Source organism: Chiloscyllium plagiosum, chromosome 32, assembly GCF_004010195.1.
Source record: "Chiloscyllium plagiosum isolate BGI_BamShark_2017 chromosome 32, ASM401019v2, whole genome shotgun sequence".
NCBI classification, from domain to species: Eukaryota; Metazoa; Chordata; class Chondrichthyes; order Orectolobiformes; family Hemiscylliidae; genus Chiloscyllium; species Chiloscyllium plagiosum.
In genome coordinates, this window is record NC_057741.1 from 42,704,104 (window position 1) to 42,725,573 (window position 21,470).

Below are 21,470 nucleotides of genomic sequence, written 5' to 3' on the forward strand. Positions count from 1 at the left end.
CTGTCTTTCCAGGGATCATCCGTGTGAATCTCCGCTGGATACGTTCCAGTGCCAGTATGTCCTTCGTGGTGTGGGGACCAAAACTGGACACAGTACTCCAAATGGGGCCTAACCAGAGCTTTATAAAGTCTTAGTAGTACATCTCTGCTTTTATATTCCAACCCTCTTGAGATAAGAGACAATATTGCATTCGCTTTCTTAATCACGGACTCAACCTGCATGTTTACCTTTAGAGAATCCTCGACTAGCACTCCCAGATCCCTTTGTGCTTTGGCTTTATTAATTTTCTCACCATTTAGAAAGTAGTCTATGCTTTTATTCTTTTTGCCAAAGTGCAAGTCCTCGCACTTGCTCACGTTAAATTCCAACAGCCATTTCCTGGACCACTCTCCCAACCTGTCTAGATCCTTCTGTAGCCTCCCCACTTCCTCAGTACTACCTGCCTGTCCACCTAACTTCGTAGTGAGTGGTTAAGATCTGGAATGTACTCTTACGGAATGTGGTAGGTGCAAATTGTTCTGGGTAACTCACCACAAGTTACTTTTAATTCAGCTACTTACTAAGAAATTTTCTCACAACCAATTAAGTACTGAAACAATGATTTAAACTTTATTGCATGTAGCAACCAAAATAAGACTTCAAGTGAGCAAGTTAAGCCACTCAATTCAATTTGGTTATTACCTGATGAATGGTGGAAGTGAGCGACAATTCCAGTTCCCCAGCTATGTTTTCCAAAGGTCTTCTGTTCACTTCAGCTAATTACTTTTTATATACTGACAGAAGCTTGTGTTGTTTGTTTTTATATTGCCACCGAATTTTGAAATAAATTAGCTGTCATTTACCTGTTCTCCATAATTAGTTCCCAAGCTGCACTCCAAGGATCTCCCATTCACTGTAGCTAATTTATTTTTTTCAACTAGTAGAAGCATTTATTTGTTTTTATATTGCCAATTTACTTACACCATCAATTTTCTCACTTCTTATTTGCTTTTTAGTAACTTGGTTCAAGTATGGGTTTTTGTATGGGTGCTCTCCTTGACCACATTTGGTAACCATGAGTGCTTCACCCTTCTCACCAAGTCCTCCTTTTTTGACTGGAATGATTTTTTTTAAAACTGCGCGTTGACTTACCTGCTTAAAAGTCTGCTGCTGAGCTCATCTACTCACCTTCGCCTTGGTATATTTTATAAGTGTCTTTCAACAACACTTTCTTCATACCTCCTTAGCTATTTATGTTAAGACCCAAGTTGCTGTCCCTCAAACTCAATTTGAAATTCTACCATGATGTAAACATTATTCCCCAGAGGATTGTTAACTACATGACCTCTTATTTATCCTACCCCATTACACATTTACTTGGTCTAGAATATCCTAGAACAACCTATAAGATAGGTTCTATAATGCATTGCTCTAAGAAAACATTCCCTTAAACACTTTACAAATTTGATTCCCATGTTATACTTGCCCATCTGATTTGTCCAGTGCATATGCAGATTAAAATCACCCATGACAATTATAGTGCCCCTTGCATGTTTCCCTTACTTCCTGATTTATACTTCTGCTAGAGTGAAGCGACTCTTAAGGGGAGTTTCTGTAGATGTCATCTTTGTCTTGCTGGTCCTTATTTCCACTGGATCCTTGCCTTCCTCTCCATATTACACTGTAATGAACAAATGTAAATTTTCAAAATTAGTAAAAGCATGCCTGAAAACAAAGTAATTCTGCAGTTCATATACCTAACTCAAGTTTGTGACAGTGACAGTTGACCTGGTCTGTAACCTGTCAAATCTAGATGCCTAAGCTATTTTTTTGCCAACATCTTATGCTTGCTGCATGAAAAGGTTAGACTTATCTATGTCTGTGGTGAGATGTCTGATGTCTGTGAAGTGACCAGCAATGCAAAGCAAGGATGGTGTTTGGTTCCCTGATTCTTCAACGTTTTTTTGCAATGCCAACAGAAATCACCAGAAACATACATATATAGACATCAACCTTGGATTCTGTTCAGGAACTACTGAAATTGCTCATGATTTGGGGTAATCTTGAAATGTAAGGATTCTCACAGGTTTTTCCTTGCTGCAGACCGTCATCTTAAACCTTTTTGCCCTCTACCCTCACTTGAGGGGTTCATGGACTTTTTGTCAGGAAGTTTGAAATGATCTGATCAACTGCCTCTGCTGTGTCCTATCCTTCCACTAATACATCTTGTCATCTTCCTTAATGTTCCCTCCTTATTCAATACCAGAACTTGCATCTTCCTCTAGTTTCTCTTCTATCTCCCTTCATGCCCTCAGAGTTCATTTTGACCATGAGACCCAACTGCTGCTCCCTTGATCCTATTGCTACTAATATTTCCACTGAACTTCTGACCTTATGTTACTCATTACTTTGTAATTGGTTTTCTCTCTTGAGGTGTGAAACTGCCTAATTAGTGGCTAAATCTATGTCACTGGCAAGAACTGAAATAAACTTGAAGGAGAGAGATCAGAGAAGTGGGTGTAGATTGGATTACTTAGTGTGGAAACAGGCCCTTCGGCCCAACAAGTCCACACCAACCCGTCGAAGCGCAACCCACCCAGACCCATTCCCCTACATTTACTCCTTCACCTAACATTATGGGCAATTTACCATGGCCAATCCACCTAACCTGCACATTTTTGGATTGTGGGATGAAACCGGAGCACCCGGAGGAAACCCACGCAGTCACGGGAGAAAGTGCAGACTCCACACACAGAGCCGCCTGAGGCGGGAATTGAACCCGGGTCTCTGGCGCTGTGAGGCAGCAGTGCTAACCGCTGTGCCACCATGCCGCGCTGTGAACAAAAACATTTTATCAAAGCCTGTGGATTGATGTTATTGAAGTGTGATGTTTTTATGTATATAGAGATTTTAAAGTGGGTTAGAGTTTCAACAGTAGTTGTATGTTAATAATTCATTGTTGTTTACTTGTAGTTATTACTTATTTCTTAGAAATAAATATCAGTTCTTGCTAAGTACAGAAACCTGGTCAGTGTTTCTGTTAACCAGAGTCATTTGGATGAATAAATTGGGGACATTTGTGCGCTTGAATTAAATAATCTTTTTGAGATGACTGGGGGAGTAGTGGGGCTCGTGTATCAGCACACTTTCCCAGTGGGCTACTTGTGACACTCCACCTGATTTCTACATGCCTGAAGCTTTTGACACAGTTGACCAAGCTGTCCTCCTCAATGCCTCTCTGTTAATATCTAATTGGATGTGATTGTTCTCAGATGGTTCCACTCCTATCTATCTAATCCTAGCCAGGAAACCATTGAGACTTTCGCTTCCTGCTCATCTATTGTTACCACTGTTGGACCCAAGCATCAATCTTTGGCCATGCCTATTTCTCATTTGCATGCTGTTCCTTTGTAATATCATACAAAGTCACGCCATTAATTTTTCATAACATTGATGACATCGGTTCTCCCTTACCAATAGCTTTCTTGACTGTTGCAAAATCACCAGAATGTTTATCCAACATTGAGTATCAAATGTATAGACGTTTTCTCCAATTAAATATTGAGAAGATGGAAGTTTGCTTTTCGTGATTTCAAATTTCCTTCCCTAACTACCACTTCCATTTCTGTTCTTGGCAACAGTCTGAAGTTAAGCCAGTCTATTTGCATCTTTGTCACATTTGATCCGAAAATGAGCTTTCAATTTCATCTTTATGCCATCTCTATGCTTGCATATTATTATCTTTCTAAGATTGCTCGATTTGACCACTATCACAGTCCACTGGCTGCTGAAACCCTCATCTATGCTTTCATTACCTCTCAACCCAATGATTAGAATGCACTCCTGACTGCCCATAGTTTGAAATTATCCAAAACTCTGCTGACCATGTCTTAACTCTCAGCCAGTGCCAATCCCTTATTACCCACGTGCTAGCTAATGGGCAGTGGCTTGAGCAGTGTCTTGATTGTAAACTCCTCTTTGTTTTAAAATCACTCCATTACTTTGCCTCTCTTTATCTGTGTGAATACCTCCAATTGCAGAATCTTATAATTTATCAACATTCCTATAATGCTGTCATTTTTGTTTATTCTCAGTCATAGTTCTACACCATTGGTGGCCATGCCTTCAGTTACATCAGCCCCAAACTCTGGAATTGCTACATCGCTATACCCTTCCAACTTAATTTCCTTTAAGATATATTTAAAATCTATCTCTTTTTCACCTAACCTCATATCTCCTTAAGTGGCTTAGTGTCATTTTACTGTTCCCAAGAAAAGGGTTGCAATAATTCCATTAAAGGTACTATGTATATCTAAGTTGTTTGTCAGTGAATTTACTGGTTTTATTATTTCAGTTGTATAGATTGGAACGCTATGAAGACTGTTTATCAGTTTATCGTGATTTAATTCGGAACTCTCAAGATGAATACGAAGAGGAAAGGAAGACCAACCTTTCTGCTGTTGTGGCAGCTTTAAGTATCTGGGAAAATTCATTTCCTGTAAGTGTCAATCTTCTGTTGATTAAGCTATTAGACATTTTATGTTGGTATCTGCTATTGCTTTACCTGTTATTTCCTTTGAACCCAAACTTCTTGGAGCTTTTGTCATTCAGGAGTAGTTCAAGATGGCTGTGGAATTGTTAGGGTTCACTTCCTCTCCACCATAAGACTGCAGCAGTCCAGATGTTGCTTTGTTGCAACTTCTGCTCCTCATATCCTCCCAAGCCTGCTCAGAAATCTTATCTACTAGAGTCCCTTAGGAGGCGAGAAAGAGAGGGGTCCGGGAAAGCAAGTGCATGACCATGAGCAGACACAGCCTACATCACCCAGAATGCACTAGGGCTGTGCAAACAGAAATGAAACTTCTCACTTATGCATAGCATGCTGTTTCTCTAATTGCAGAGTCTTTCACTCCCGCTTTGCAGCTGCGAGGCTCAATAAGCAAATGTGGGAGAAAAGCTACTTGTGGTTGGAGAAGCAGCTTTTTGCAGAATCTGTTGCTTCCATTTAGCTTTATTTCAATGACTTGATTTTTAGTTTGGATGGAAACCTTTAATGGGCTACATCATGAAAGATAACCTGCTCGATACTGAGCATTCAGAAGTCTCTTGGAGAGGGAATTTCAGAAAACCTTATCCTTTTAGTGATGAGATATTTCTTAATCTCAGTAACAGATGACCAACTTCTTAATCTAAGACTAAGACTGAGTGTGTGTTTATGATACTACAGCCAGGGAGAACACTTTTTTCCAGCATCAACTCTGGCAAGCCTTTACAAATTTTTTATTTCAATTCAATCAGCTCTACTGTAGATTTGGTCTCACCAATGTTCTCTACAGCTAGCAATTATGTACCCTACTTAGACTAGTTGAAAAGAGTCCATTGTATTAGGAGTAATATATCAGTGTAGATAGAGGAATGGCTAACTAATAGAAGTCAGAGATTTAGGGGAATGGGAGCATCTTTGGGATGGAAACTAGTAACTCGTGAAATGTCACTGGTTACTGCTGGGCTAAACTGCATTTATTTCAATGCAAGGGGCCTAACAGGGAAGGCAGATGAACTCGGGACATGGTTAGGAACATGGGACTGGGATATCATAACAATTACAGAAACATGGCTCAGGGATGGGCAGGACTGGCAGCTTAATGTTCCAGGATACAAATGCTACAGGAAGGATAGAAAGGGAGGCAAGAGAGGAGGGGCAGTGGCATTTCTGATAAGGAATAGCATTACAGCTGTGCTGAGGGAGGATATTCCTGGAAATACATCCAGGGAAGTTATTTGGGTGGAACTGAAAAATAAGAAAGGGATGATCACCTTATTGGGATTGTATTATAGACCACTAAATAGTCTGAGAGAAATTGAGAAACAAACTTGTAAGGAGATCTCAGTTATCTGTACGAATAATAGGGTGGTTAGGGTAGGGGATTTTAACTTCCAAACATAGACTGGGTCTGCCATAGTGTTAAGGGTTTAGATGGAGAGGAATTTAAGTGTGCACAAGAAAATCTTCTGATGCAGTATGTGGATGTACCTACTAGAGAAGATGCAAAATTTGACCTACTCTTGGGAAATAAGGCAGGGCAGGTGACTGAGGTGTCAGCGGGGGAAAACTTTGGGGCCAGCGACCATAATTTTATTAGATTTAAAATAGTGATGGAAAAGGATAGACCAGATCTAAAAGTTGAAGTTTTAAATTGGAGAATGGCCAATTTTGACAGTATTAGGCAAGAACTTTCGAAAGCTGATTGTACACAAATCTTTGAAAGTTGCCACCCAGGTAAATAGTGCGGTGAAGAAGGCATATGGCGTACTGGCTTTTATTGGTAGAGGAATTGAGTTCCGGAGTACTGAGGTCATGTTGCAGTTGTATAAGACTCTGGTGCGGCCGCATCTGGAGTATTGTGTGCAGATTTGGTCGCCATATTATAGGAAGGATGTGGAGGCACTGGAACGGGTGCAGAGGAGGTTTACCAGGGGAATGCCCTGCCAGTAGCAGTGGTGGACTCTCCCTCATTATGGGCATTTAAGCGGGCATTGGATAGGCATATGGAGGATAGTGGGCTAGTGTAGGTTAGGTGGGCTTGGATCGGCGCAACATCGAGGGCCGAAGGGCCTGTACTGCGCTGTATTCTTCTATGTTCTATGAGGCAGATGTTTGAAGGTAAAGGTATGGCTGGAAAATGGGAAGCCTTCAGAAATGAGATAACAAGAATCCAGACAAAGTATATTCCTGTTAGGGTGAAAGGAAAGGCCGGTAAGTATCCAAATGCCTCTTAAATGTTGCAATTGTACCAGCCTCCACCACATCCTCTGGCAGCTCATTCCATACACTTACCAACCTCTGCGTGAAAAACTTGCCCCTTGGGTCTCTTTTATACCTTTCCCCTCTCACCCTCAGCCTATGCCCTCTAGTTCTGGACTCCCCCACCCCAGGGAAAAGACTTTGCCTATTTATCCTATCCATGCCCCTCATAATTTTGTAAACCTCTATAAGGCCACCCCTTAGCCTCCAACGCTCCAGGGAAAATAGCCCCAGCCTGTTCAGCCTCAACCTGAAGCTCAGATCCTCCAACCCTGGCAACATCCTTGTAAATCTTTTCTGAACCCTTTCAAGTTTCACAACATCTTTCCGATAGGAAGAAGATCAGAATTGCACATAATATTCCAACAGTGGCCTAATCAATGTCCTGTACAGCCCCAATATGACCTCCCAATTCCTGTACTCAATATTCTGACCAATAAAGGAAAGCATACCAAACGCCGCCTTCACTATCCTATCTACCTGTGACTCCACTTTCAAGGCGCTATGAACCTGCACTCCAAGGTCTCTTTGTTCAGCAACACTCCCTTGGACCTTACCATTAAGTGTATAAGTCCTGCTAAGATTTGCTTTCTCAAAACGCATTTATCTGAATTAAACTCCATCTGCCACTTCTCAGCCCATTGGCCCATCTGGTCCAGATCATGTTGTAATCTGAGATAACCCTTTTCGCTTAAGAGCGATATATTCCGAGGTCCACCTGGCTGACCTCGTGACAGTTACTACAGTGATGAACTGACTTCTTGAACCACTGCAGTCCATGTGCTGCAACAATGCTGTTAAGGTGGGTTTCCAAGATTTTGACGCAGTGACACTGAAGGAACAGTGATATATTTCCAAGTCAGGATGGTGAGTGGCTTGGAGGGAAACTTGTCATGGTGTTCCTATGTGTTGACTGCCCTTGTCCTTCTATATGGAAGTGGTCGTGGGTTTGGAAGGTTTTGTCAAAGGAGCCTTTGTAAATTCATGCAGTGCATCTTGTAGATAGTGTACACACTGTTGCTACTGAGCATCAGTAGTGAGGGAGTGAATGTTTATGGATGTGACGCCAATAAAGCTAGCTGTTTTGTCCTGGATAGTGTCAAGCTTCTCGTGTGTTGGAGTTGTCCCTGTCCAGGCAAATGGGGAGTATTCCATCACACTCCTGATTTTGTCTTGTCAATGGTGGACAGGCTCTGGGGAGTCAGGAGCTGTGTTATTTGCTATATTACTTACTCCTATCCTCTGACCTGCTCTTGAAGCCACTGTATTTATGTGGTGAGTCCAGTTCAATTTATAATCACTGGTAACTCCCAGAACATTGACAAGACTGCAGTTTAGTTTCTTCTAATCTCTTCTTTAATTTGGAGCTTGTTTTGTTCTTTTATCCCTGAAGTACCTTCAAATAAGCTATGGCATTAAAGGTACGAGAAAATAATCCTGTGGGTCACTGATTTGTCTTGGTTTAATAATAAAAGGTCTTGTATATCAGGTGCACCTTTCCCCAAAGAGCTTTATGGCCAATGGAATGTTTTTGGACGGTAGTCACTAGTGTGGTATAGGCAGCAAGCAGTCACAAGCCTATTGTGAAAGATAACCCCGTCGCTTGTTGGTAGTGGTACACTATATGAAGAACCTACACTGGAGATCTATAAAATCATTGGTGATAGTCAATGTCTTTTTCCTGTTGTGGGGCATCCAAATCTAGAGGGCATAGGTTTAACGTGAGAAGGGGAAGATTTCAAAGGGGCCTGAGGGGTAACTTTTTCACAGAATTGTGTATGTATGGAACCAGCTGCCAGAGGAAGTGGTGGAGGCAGGTATAATTACAACATTTAAAAGGCTTCTGGATGAGTATATGAATAGGAGGGGTTTAGAGGGATATGGGCCAAAAGCTGGCAAATGAAACTTTGAAAACTGTCAACACTTCAGCAACCACTTTCTGTTACAGGTAATTTAGCAGGCTCATCACAGTCTGGGTGAAGAAATTCCTCCTCCTCCTCTCAGTTCTAAATAGCCCACACTTAGACTGTGATCCCTGGTTTTAGATCCCTTTGTCATTGGGGACAATTTATCCTCTTGGAATTTTATAGGAGTTTTTGTGAGAAGCCCCTCATTCTTCTAAGATACAGTGAATATAGTCCTAACTGATAGTGTCTCTCAATACGTAAATCCAGCCATCCTAGGAATCAGTCTAGTAAACCTTTGATTCATTTGCTCATTGGGAAAATATTATTCTTCTGATAGGGAGACCAAAACTGCACACAAATATGGTCTCACCAAGGCCGGTTACAATTGTAGCAAGACATTCTTGCTTCTGTACTTGAATCCTCTTGTGACGAAGGCCAAAATACCATTTCCTTTCTTCACTACCTGTGTGTTTACTTGCAACACCTGGTGTATAAAACCATTCACGTTGCAATACAGCTTCCTCTTTCTCAATTTATTGACATAAACTACCCTTCTGTTTTTGCTACTAAGGAGAATAACTTTACATTTGTTCACATTTTACTTCATCTGCCATGGATTTTTAGACTCACTCAGCTTGTTCATGAGAGAGAGGATACAGAATGGCATCCAGGAAAAGCTTTATAGCCAATATATAGAAACAAAGGTCATGATTCCCTTACTTTCCTTAAAGGAAGGAAATTGATCTGGGCAGCATGTAACTCCAGACCTGCTTTGAGGTTGACTGTTAAGTAAAGTGAAGTCCTTTCTTCATATTGAGCATGCCCTCCATCATATTGTTTGGCATATCACCATATGAAATGGGATAAACTTCAAACAGATAGAGCAGGTAAAAACTGGGTGTCCATGAAATGCCATTAGCCATATCGGAATTATACACCAATATAATCTGCAACGTTATGGTCCACTGCTTATCTGACTCTACCATGAGGCCAGGGATTCAATGAAGAGTGCAGGAGGACTTAGAAGGAGTAGCACCAGGAATACCTAAAAATGTCAGTTTGGTGAAGCTACACAATAGGGTTACTTGTTTGTCAGACAGCATATCAGCAAGTGATAGAGCTAAACAATTCCAGAATTAACATCAGTTTTAAGATATGCACTACTCAATGATGGTAGACAATTAAACAACTTAGTCAAAGAGGAGTCTCCGCATATATCTTCTTCCTCATTAATGAGTGAGTCCAACACATGAAGGCAAAAGATAAAGCTGAAGCATTTGTAGTAATCTCAGCTGGAATTGCTGAGTGGCTGATACATTTCAACCTCCTTTGGAGGACCCCAGCATTACAGATGCCAGAGTTCAGCCAATTTGATTTACGCAGTTCTTCAGTTCTGAAGAAGAATCACTGAACCTGAAATGTTAACTGTGCTTTCTCTCCACAGATCCTAAAGACTTGCTAAATTTTTCCAACAGTTTCTGTTTTTGTTTTTAAGTTATGGAAGGTGTCCACAACCAGGCTATTGAGCAGTAATTGTTTAGCAGTACCTGCTCACTGATACTCGATTTGGGCTCCACCAGAGACACTCGGGTCCTGGTCTCATTCCAGCCTTAGTTTAAACATGGACAAAAGAGCTTAATTCCACAGACAAGATGAAAGTGACTGCCCTTGACATTCAGTCTTAAATGGAACTAATTCAGTTTGGGAGACTTGGTCAGCGTGGACAGGTTGGACCAAAGGGTCTGTTTCCATGCTGTGTGACTCTATGCTATATAAGTGAGAATGGCATCTAAAGGCTTAAGCAAAACCTAAGTTACTGGGAATAAGGGGAAATCCCTTCACCAGTTAGAGTTATACCTGGCATAAAGGAAGATGGGTGTGGATATTGGTGGGCAGTCATCTCAGCTCTGGGACAGCACTGCAGGACTACCTCCGGATAGTGTTTGAAACCAAACCATCATCTGCTCTATGAAGGACACCCATCATAATGTCAGAGTGGGAATGTTCAAATGTTCAGTATTCATTGCATAATGATCAGCAGCATTCATGACTCCTTAGACACAGAAACCGTTTACGTCCAAAAGCAGCAAAACCTGGGCAAAATTCTTGGGTTGACAACTGGCAGGTAACATTTGCACCACACTAAAGGCACAATGTCCGTTTCCAATAAAGTGGAAACAAACTTTGATCCCATGACATTAGATGGCATCACGATCACAGAATCTCCCACTATTAACATCACAAGACTACAAGAGCTCCTCAGATGCTAGGAATTCCACAGTGAGTAACTCACCACTTGATACCCAAAGCCTAATGTAGTGCACAAGGCACAAGTCAGCACTATGCTAGACTACTCTGCGCTTAGTTGAATACATGCAACTCCAACAACACTCGAAGCCTAACACTGCCCAGAACAAAACGGCCCACTTGATTGACAACCTCTACTATCTACAAGTTGCACTTGTAGAATTCACCAAGGTTCCTTTGACAGCACCTTTCAAAGGCATTTCCACTGCCATCTGGAAGGACAAGGAGAACAGATTAATGAGCACACTGCCAGCTGCACTTTCCCTCCAGGTCACTTGCTATCCTGACTTGGAAATATTTTCCTGAGGCTTGGTGTCATTGGATCCAAACTTCTGAAATACCCTTCCTTATGGTAATGGTGTGTATCCACACCAAATGGACTTCCTTGTAATGGTTCAAGAAGGCACTTAATTATTCCCCATCAAGGGCAATTAGAAATTGGAATAGATGTGGACCCAGTCAGCATTCAATTTTTGGATACTTTCATTCCTGATGAGACTTAGTTGGAATTTAAAGAATTTTGAAAAATCGAAACTGATGCATCGACTGTCTTTGCAACGATCTTAGGAACCCATCAGGATCTGAGAACTTGTCAGCTATTTGTTCTAATATGTTTCTTGACTCCTTTTCCTTGCTAGTTGTAATTAAGTTCAAGGTTAGATCACATGGAATAAAGGAAGAACAAGCAATTTGAAGGCAGAACTGGCACAAAGGTAGAAGATACAAGGTGGTGATGGAGGGCTTTTTTTCAGACTGGAGGCCTGTGACCAGTGGTGTGCCTGTAGGATTAATGCTGGGTTTGCTGCTTTTCATCATTTATGTAAATGATTTGGATGTGAACCCAGGAGGTAAGGTTAGTAAGTTTGCAGATGACACCAAAATTGGAGCTGTAGTGAACAGCGAAGGTTACCTCCGTACCTCATGGGTGGCACAGTGCTCAGTGGTTAGCACTGCTGCCTCACAGCACCAGGTTCGATTCCAACCTCAGGTGACTGTCTGTGTGGAGTTTGCACATTCTCTCCGTGTCTGCGTGGGTTTCCTCCCACAATCCAAAAATGCACAGATCAGGTGAATTGGCCATGCTAAATTGCCCATAGTGTTAGGTGCGTCACTCAGAGGAAATAGGTCTGCGTGGTTACTCTGGAGGGTTGCTGTGGAGGACTGGTTGGGCTGAAGGGCCTGTTTCCACACTCTAGGGAATCTATTCTAATTCTTGGAAGCAGAGTCATTGGCGACATTTCAGCGATTGACGGACATGCACAAGGATAGCAGTGAGTTGGTGTGTGTAGGTTAAGTTACTATATTTTACATTAGGATTAAACCTTGGCACAACATCGTGGGCCAAAGGGCCTGTTCTGTGCTGTACTTTTCTATGTAGTACGGTGGAATCTTGATCAGATGTGCCAATGGGCTGTGGAGTGGCAGATGGAGTTTAATTTACATTTATGTGAGTTGCTTCATTTTGGGAAGGCAAATTAGGGCAGAACATATACAGTTAAGAGAGTGTATAAGAGACTTATACACTAGACAGTGTTGCTGAACAAAGAGACCTTGGAGTGCAGGTTCATAGTTCCTTGGAAGTGGAGTCCCAAGTAGATAGGATAGTGAAGAAGATATTTGGTATGCTTTCCTTTATTGGTCAGAGTATTGAGTACAGGAGTTGGGAGGTCATGTTGCGGCTGTATAGGACATTGGTTAGGCCACTGTTGGAATATTGCGTGCAATTCTGGTCTCGCTGCTATAGGATGTTGTGAAACTTGAAAGGGTTCAGAAAAGATTTAGAAGGATGTTGCCAGGGTTGGAGGATTTGAGCTATCGGGAGAGGCTGTACAGGCTGCGGCTACTTTCACTGGAGCATTGGAGGCTGAGGGGTGACCTTACTGAGTTGTATAAAATCATGAGGGCATGGATAAGGTAAATAGACGACGTCTTTTTCCTGGGGTAGAGGAATCCAAAACTAGAGGGCCTGAAATGAAGGTGAGAGGGGAAAGATTTAAAAGGGATCTGAGGAGCGATTTTTCCTCAGAGGGTGGTGTGTGCATGGAAGGAGCTGCCAGCGGAACTGGTGGAAGCTTTTAGAATTACAGCATTTAAAAGGCATCTGATTGGGTAGATGAATAGGAAGGGTTTAGAGGGATATGGGCCAAATGCTGACAAATGGGACTAGGTTTACCTTGGATACCTGGTCAGCATGGACAAATGGTCTGTTTGCATGCTGTATAGCTCTATGACCTAAGTTCCTCTCTCTCTCTTTCTCCTCTTATTTTACAAGTAATCAGAGAAAAGCACATCAGAATCACTGAATAAACTTAGAAATGTTAAGTGATACACTGGGCAGGTAAAAACTGATGTTTTGTGGCAGTATACCACTGAAGTCTCAATTTTAGTTCCACAAATATTAAAACTCTGCTAATTCTTAGTAATTGTATATGGGATTTTAAATTCTGTACTTGATTTGTCAATTTTTTAAGTAAATTCAATATTTCTCTAATAAATGGTTGTAACTTATCATTTATCAAAAAGTGTAGCATATTTTTGTTCTACTACACAGGACGATTTGGGTTTACCTGAAACTTCATATGAACTGTGTTACAATGTGGCCTGCACCTTGATTGGTGAGGGCAAGCTGCCTCAGGCCATGATTAAGCTTCAGAAAGCTGAAGGTAAGGACGTTGTGCATGAAGGAAGTTTTTAAAATTCTCTTCATGGGATGTGGGGTTCACTGGAAGACCAGAATGTGTTACCCTTCCCTCATTGGTTTGATTGTCTTAATGGGTCATTTCAGAGGGCAGTGAAGAGTTAACCACATTGCTGTAGTTCTGGAGTCAAATGAAAATGAGACCAAATAAGAATAGCAGACGTCATTCCCTAACTGACATTAGTGAATCACATGGGGTTGTATGATAATCAACAGTTGTCAAGGTAACCATTGCTAAGACAAGTCTTACATTTCAGATTTATTAACTGAATTTGAATATGGGGAGGCAGTGCCACGTTGTATTCCTGCTGGACTATTAATCCAGAAACTCAGCTAATTTTCTGGATGGAGGTTTGCTCACTGAGCAGGAAGGTTTTTTTAGATGTTTCGTCACCATTCTAGGTAACATCTTCAGTGAGCATCCGGATGAAGCATGGATGGTGTAGCCAGCTTTCTAGTCACGCGTTTGGGTTTCCTTGGGTTGTTGCCATTTCCTGTGGTGATGCCATTTCCTGTGGTTCTTCTCATTGAATGGTAAATGGGATCCAAGTCAATCTGTTTGTTGTTTGAGTTCTGGTTGGAATGCCATGCTTCTTGGAACTCTTGTGCCTATTTCTATTTGGCTTGTCCTCGGATAGATGTGTTGTCCCAGTCAAAGTGGTGTCCTTTCTCATTCGTATGTAAGGATACTAGTGAGAGTGGGTCATGTCGTTTTGTGGCTACTTGATGTTCATGTATCTTGGTGGCTAGTTTTCTGTCTGTTTGTCCAATGTAGTGTTTGTTACAGTTCTTGCATGATATTTTGTAAATGACATTAGTTTTGCTTGTCTGTAAGGGGTCTTTCAAATTCATTAGCTGCTGTTTTAGTGTGTTGGGTTTGTGGGCTACAATGATGCCAAGGGGTCTGAGTAGTCTGGCAGTCATTTCCGAGATGCCTTTGATGTAGGGGAGAGTGGCTAGAGTTTCTGGATGTGTTTTGTCTGCTTGTTTGGATTTGCTCAGAAATCGGCGGACTGTCATTGGGACCCATTCTTTTTGGATACCTGGTATAGGTGATTTTCCTCTGCTCTTCGTAGTTCCTCTGTGCTACAGTGTGTGTTGCTCGTTGAAATAATGTTCTGATGCAACTTCATTTGTGGATGTTGGGGTGATTGCTTCTGTAGTTCAATATTTGGTCCGTATGTGTTGTTTTCCTGTGGACACTGATTTGAAGTTCCCCATTGGCTATTTGCTCTGCTGCGACTTCTAAAAATGGCAGTTTGTTGTTGTTTTCCTCCTCTTTAGTGAATTTTATGTCAATAAGGGTATTATTGATGATCTTGAAAGTTTCCTCTAATTTGTTTCATTTAGTGATGACCAAAGTGTCATCCAAGTAGCAGACCCAAAGTTTGGGTTAGATGTTTGGCAGAGCTGTTTGTTTGAGTCTCTGCATTACTGTCTCTGCTAAGAATCCTGATATTGGAGATCCCATGGGTGTTCTGTTGGTTTGTCTGTAGGTTTTGTTGTTGAAGGTGAAGTGGGTGGTAAAGCATAGGTCCCTCGCTTGACAATATTGTCCTTGTTGATGAAGTTGGTGGTGTTTGGTGTATGTGTCGTGGGTCTTCTAATAGTGTAGTCAGTGTTTCCTTGGTCAGGTTGATGTTGATGGATGTCAGCGCTGAAAAATGTGTTGCTGGAAAAGCGCAGCAGGTCAGGCAGCATCAAAGGAGCAGGAGAATCGATGTTTCGGGCATAAGCCCTTCTTCAGGAATGAGGAAGGTGTGCCAAGCAGGCTAAGATAAAAGGTAGGGAGGAGGGACTTGGGGGAGGGGCGTTGGGAATGCGATAGATGGAAGGAGGTTAAGGTGAGGGAGATAGGCCGGAGTGGGGGTTGGGGGCGGAGAGGTCAGGAAGAAGATTGCAGGTCAAGAAGGCGGTGCTGACTCTGAGGGTTGGGACTGAGAAAAGGTGGGGGGAGGAGAAATGAGGAAGCTGGAGAAATTTGCATTCATCCCTTGTGGTTGGAGGGTTCCTAGGCGGAAGATGAGGCGCTCTTCCTCCAGGCGTCGTGTTACCATGGTCTGGCGATGGAGAAGGCCAAGGACCAGCATGTCCATGGCGGAGTGGGAGGGGGAGTTGAAGTGTTCAGTCACGGGGCGGTTGGGATGTTTGGTCCGGGTGTCCCAGAGGTGTTCTCTGAAACGTTCCGCAAGTAGGCGGCCTGTCTCCCCATTGTAGAGGAGGCCACATCGGGTGCAGCGGATGCAGTAAATGATGTGGAGGTGCAGGTGAATTTGTGACTGATATAGAAGGATCCCTTGGGGCCTTGGAGGGAAGTGAGGGGGGAGGTGTGGACGCATGTTTTGCATTTCTTGCGGTTGCAGGGGAAGATGCCGGGAGTGGAGGTTGGGTTGGTGGGGGGTGTGGACCTGACGAGGGAGTCGCGGAGGGAGTGGTCTTTCCAGAACACTGATAGGGGAGAGGAGAGAAATATATCCTTGGTGGTGGGGTCTGTTTGGAGGTGGCGGAAATGACGAAGGATAATACGATGTATCTGGAGGTTGGTTGGGTGGTAGGTGAGGAACAGTGGGATTCTGTCCTGGTGGCGATTGGAGGGACGGGGTTCAAGGGCAGAGGAACGGGAAGTGGAGGAGATGCGGTGGAGAGCATTGTCAACAACGTTGGAGGGGAAATTGCAGTCTTTGAAGAAGGAGGCCATCTGGGTTGTATGGTATTGGAATTGGTCCTCCTGGGGGCGGAGGCGAAGGAATTGGGAATATGGGATGGCGTTTTTGCAGGGGGCAGGGTGGGAGGAGGTTTAATCTAGGTAGCTGTGGGCATCGGTCGGTTTGTAGTAAACGTCCGTGTTGAGTCGGTCTGTGTTGAGTTCTCCTAGTTGATGAATGTCAACAAGGCTGTTTCGTCAAAGGAGACCATTATTTCACCCTCTTCTATCTTGGTGTCTTTGGTCTTGAGGAATTCTTGGGTAGAGTGGATGGAGTGGCGTGAGTCTTCTACTAAGTGTTTTAGTCTTTGGTGTCGTTCCTCGGCCAATCTGTAAGTTGGTGTTCCAGGTAGCAAGACTGTGGATCTGAGGAGGGTTCCTGGTTTGTGAACTTTGAGTAATCCATAGAAGTGCGGTGTGTTGGATCCATCTGGTTTCATTTTTTGGAAGTTGGTCCTATTTATTTCTCTGGATTTGTGAAGTTTTTTTGAGTAGGGCTGTGATTTGATTCTCTAGTTGTGGGGTCGGGTCTGTCACCACTTGTTGGTAACTGTTGATATTTGCAAGTAGTGCGTTTGCTTTCTCTTTGATTTCCAATTGCCATTCCATCAACCAACACATTGACTTGGTCCCATTTACCATCCACTGATAAAAAGAACAGGAAATGACCACACCATTGGAGATGACATTACCAGAGGAAATGACATCGCCAACTCAAGGAAACCCAAACACGTAACTAGAAAATGGCTATACCCCTAGTGCTTCATTTGGAGGCTCACTGAAGATGCTACCTAGTATGGTGACTAAATGTCTGAAAACGAACCTTCTAGCTTAGCGAGCAAGCCTACATCCGGAACCACAACCTGAACTGCTAGTCTTCTCAAAACATGCTAACTCAGCTAATGATTTGGGATCCCAAGTTCAAATCCTGCCATGGCCGATGGTGGAATTTGAAGTCAACCGACAAAATCTGGAATTAAGACTGTACTGATGACCACGAAACCGTTGTCACTTGGTGGAAAAATCCATCTGACTCACTAACATTCTTCAAGGAAGGAAATCTGCCGTCCTCACCTGTTCTGGCCTGCATGTGATTTTAGACCCACAGCCATTCCGTTGACTCTCAACTGCCCTCTGAAGTGGCCTACCAAACCATTCTAGTGTGTGACTTGCTGCAAAGATGCAACAAAGAAATGAAACTGGACAGACCACCTGCCATCAACTTAGGCACCAGAAAAGACAAAAACAGAAACAACTCTGTTAACTCTGCAAAGTCCTCTTTACTAACATTTTAGCTAGTGCTAAAAGTAAAAGAGCTGTTTCAGACACAAGTCGAACAATAGTCTGATAAAGTCATATCATGGAATTATACTTTAGAGACAATGTCCCAGACACTGCCATCACCATCTCTAACTACGTCCTATCTCACTGGTTGGACAAACCTGGCAGAGGTGGTGGCATGGTGATATGCATTCAGGTGGGAATTGCCTTGAGTCCTCAATGTTGACTGCAGACTCTATGAAATCTCATGGCTTCAGGTTAAACAAGGGCAATGAATTCCTGTTGATTAGTGCATACTGGCTGATGAATTGATACTCAGCCATGTGGAACAACACTTGGAGGCAGCACTAACAGTGGCGAGGATGAGTTATGGTGGAAGATTTCAAAGTCCTTTGTCAAGAGTGGCTCGGTTGCAGTGCCACTGTTCGAGCTGGTGGATCCTAAAGGACATAGCTGCTAGACTGTGTGTAGCAGACAGGGAGGGAACAAATGAGAGAAAAATATACTTGACCTCAACCATACCAATCTGTCGATGCAGATGCTCTGTCCATGCAACTATCAGTAAGAGTGACCGCTGTGGAGACGAAGTTCCGCTTTCACATTGAGAATAACCTCCATTATTTTGTGTGGCACTATCACTGTGCTAAATGGGGCAGACCTCATACAGATCTAGTAACTCTCGACTGGGCATCCATGATGTGCTGTGGGCCACTAAGAGCAGCAGAATTGTACTCCAGCACAATCGGTGACCGTATGTCTCAGCATATACCCCACTCACCCATTACCATCAAGCCAGAGGATCAACCCTGTTTCAATGAACAGTAAGATAGTCATGTCAGGAGCAGCATCAGGCATATCTATAAATGAGGCATCGATCTAATGAAGCTACCAAAAGGCATAAGCAGCAAGTGGTAGACACCACTAAGTGATTAGATCCAACAGATTAGATTCAAACTCTGCAGTCATAGAGATGTGCAGCATGGAAACAGACCTTTTGGTCCAACACGTCCATACCAACCAGATATCCCAAACCAATCTAGTCCCACCTGCCAGCACCTGGCCCATATCCCTCCAAACCCTTCCTATTCATATACCCATCCAAATGCTTTTTAAATGTTGCAATTGTACTAGCCTCCACCACTTCCTCTGGCAGCTCATTACATGGTCGTATCTCACTCTGAGTGAAACTATTGCCCCTTAGGTCTCTTTTCTATCTTTCCCCTCTCACCCTCAACCTATGTCTTCTAGTCCTGGACTCTCCCACTTTGTCTATTTATCCTATCCATGCTCCTCATGATTTTATAAACCTCTATAAGGTCACCCCTCAGCCTCCGACACTTCAGGGTCAGCCTACTCAACCACCCTCTATAGCTCACATTCTCCAACCCTGGCGACATCCTTGTAAACCTTTTCTGAACCCTTTCAAATTCCACAGCATTCTCCTGAAAGGAGGGAGATCAAAATTGCGTGCACTGTTCCAAAAGTGGCTGAACCAATTTCCTGTACAGCCACAACATGACCTCTCAACTCCTGTACTCAATATTCTGACCAATAAAAGAAAGCATACCAAACGCCTTCTTTACTATCCTATCTACCTGCGACTCCACTTTCAAGGAGCTATGAACCTGCACTCCAAGGTTTCTTTGTTCAGCATCTCTCCCTAGGACCTTACCATTAAGTGTATTGGTCCTGCTAAGATTTGCTTTCCCAAAATGCAGCACCTCATATGTAGCTAAATTGAACTCCATCAGCCACTTCTCAGCCCATTGGCCCATCTGATCAAGATCCTGTTGTAATCTGAGGGAACCTACTTCGCTGTCACCACACCTCCAACCTTAATGTCATCGCAAATTTACTAACCCATCCTTCTACACCCTCATCCAGGTCATTTATTAAAATGGTAAATATCAGTGGCCCCAAAACAGATCCTTGCGGTACACCATGAGTAATTGCACTCCAGGATGAACATTTCCCATCAACCACCACCCTCTGTCTTCTTTCAGCTAGCCAATTTCTGATCCAACCCTCAATCCCATGCGTCCGTATTTTGTGCAGTAGCCTATCGTGGGGAACCATGGGCATTACCTAAATCCATATACACCACACCAACCGCTTTACCCTCATCCACCTGTCTGGTCACCTTCTCAAAGTACTCAATAAGGTTTGTGAGGCACAACCTACCCTTCACAAAACCTTGTTGACTATCCCTAATCAACTTATTCCTTTCTAGATGATCATAAATCCTATCCATTATAACCTTTTCTAACACTTTACCCATAACTGAAGTAAGGCTCACTAGTCTATAATTACTAGGGTTGTCTCTACTCCCCTTCCTGAACAAGGGGTCAACATTTGCTATCCTCCAGTGTTCTGGCACAATTCCTGTAGAAAATGATGTAAAGATCAAAGCTAAAGGCTCTGCAATCTCCTATAAACCTATGATAAATTCTATCCAGACCAGGGGACTTACCTATTTTTCACACTTTCCAGATTGGCTAAAACCTCCTCCTTGTGAACCTAAATCCCATCTAGTCTAGTAGCTTGTATCTCTGTATTCTCCTTGACAACATTGTCTTTTTCCACTGTGAATGCTGATGAAAAATCTTCATATACCGCTTTCCCTATCCCTTTGGACTCCACACTCAACTTCCCACTAGTGTCCTTGATTGGCCCTAATCTTACTCTAGTCATTCTTTTCTGCCTGATATACCTATAGAAGGCTTTAGGGTTGTCCTTGATCCTACCTGCCAACGACTTCTCATGTCCCCTCCTGGCTCCTCTTAGTTCTCTCTTTAGGTCTTTCCTGGCTGACTTGTAACTTTCAAGTGCCCTAACTGAACCTTCACATGTCATTCTAACATAAGACTAATTATTCCGCTTGACAAGAAATTCAAATTCTTTAGTAAACCATGGCTACCTCGTTCGACCACTTCCTTCCTGCCTGACAGGGACATAGTTATCAAGGTTCCCTGACGTTGAAGTAGACACACTTCAAATCACCTTCCTGCTTGCCAGTGCGCACTCAGAACCTTAACACCTTACTTCTGACCTCACTGCTCTCAACCTCCTAGACACTGGAACTAAAATTTAGGTTTCCATACTCCTGCTAAATTAGTTTAAACCCTCTCAATGAGCATTAGCAAATTTCCACCGCAGGATGTTGGTACCCCTCTGATTTAGGTGTAGCCCATCCTGTTTTTAGAGGTCCCACCTACCCCAGAATGAGTCCCAGTTATCCAGGTATCCGAAACCCTCCCTCCTGCACCATCCCTGTGGCCATATGTTCCACTCCCCTCTCTTCCTATTCCTCACCTGGCTAGCACGTGACACGGTTAACAAACCAGAAATGATAACCTTGTTCTAGCTCTAAGCTTTCACCGTAGCTCCCTGAATTTCTGCCTTCGATCCCCATTCCTTTTCCTACCTATGTTACTAGTGCCTATGTGGGGCTGCTCACCCTCCCCGGAGAAAGTGAGGTCTGCAGATGCTGGAGATCAGAGCTGAAAATGTGTTGCTGGAAAAGCGCAGCAGGTCAGGCAGCATCCAGGGAACAGGAGAATCGACGTTTCGGGCATAAGCCCTTCTTCAGGAATGAGGAAAGTGTGTCCAGCAGGCTAAGATAAAAGGTAGGGAGGAGGGACTTGGGGGAGGGGCGTTGGAAATGCGATAGGTGGAGGGAGGTCAAGGTGAGGGTGATAGGCCGGAATGGGGTGGGGGCGGAGAGGTCAGGAAGAAGATTGCAGGTTAGGAAGGCAGTGCTGAGTTCGATGGATTTGACTGAGACAAGGT

At 43.2% G+C, this 21,470-nt stretch overlaps 1 protein-coding gene across 1 annotated transcript in view; it reads left to right on the forward strand.

The window, feature by feature from the left end:
• Positions 1-21,470, forward strand: part of srp72 (signal recognition particle 72) — a 75,623-nt gene that overhangs the window by 3,295 nt on the left and 50,858 nt on the right. Inside the window, exons 2-3 of the mRNA XM_043673969.1 lie at positions 4,334-4,477; positions 13,550-13,661. Coding sequence (XP_043529904.1) covers positions 4,334-4,477; positions 13,550-13,661 — 256 coding nt within the window. The remainder of the gene's footprint in view (positions 1-4,333; positions 4,478-13,549; positions 13,662-21,470) is intronic.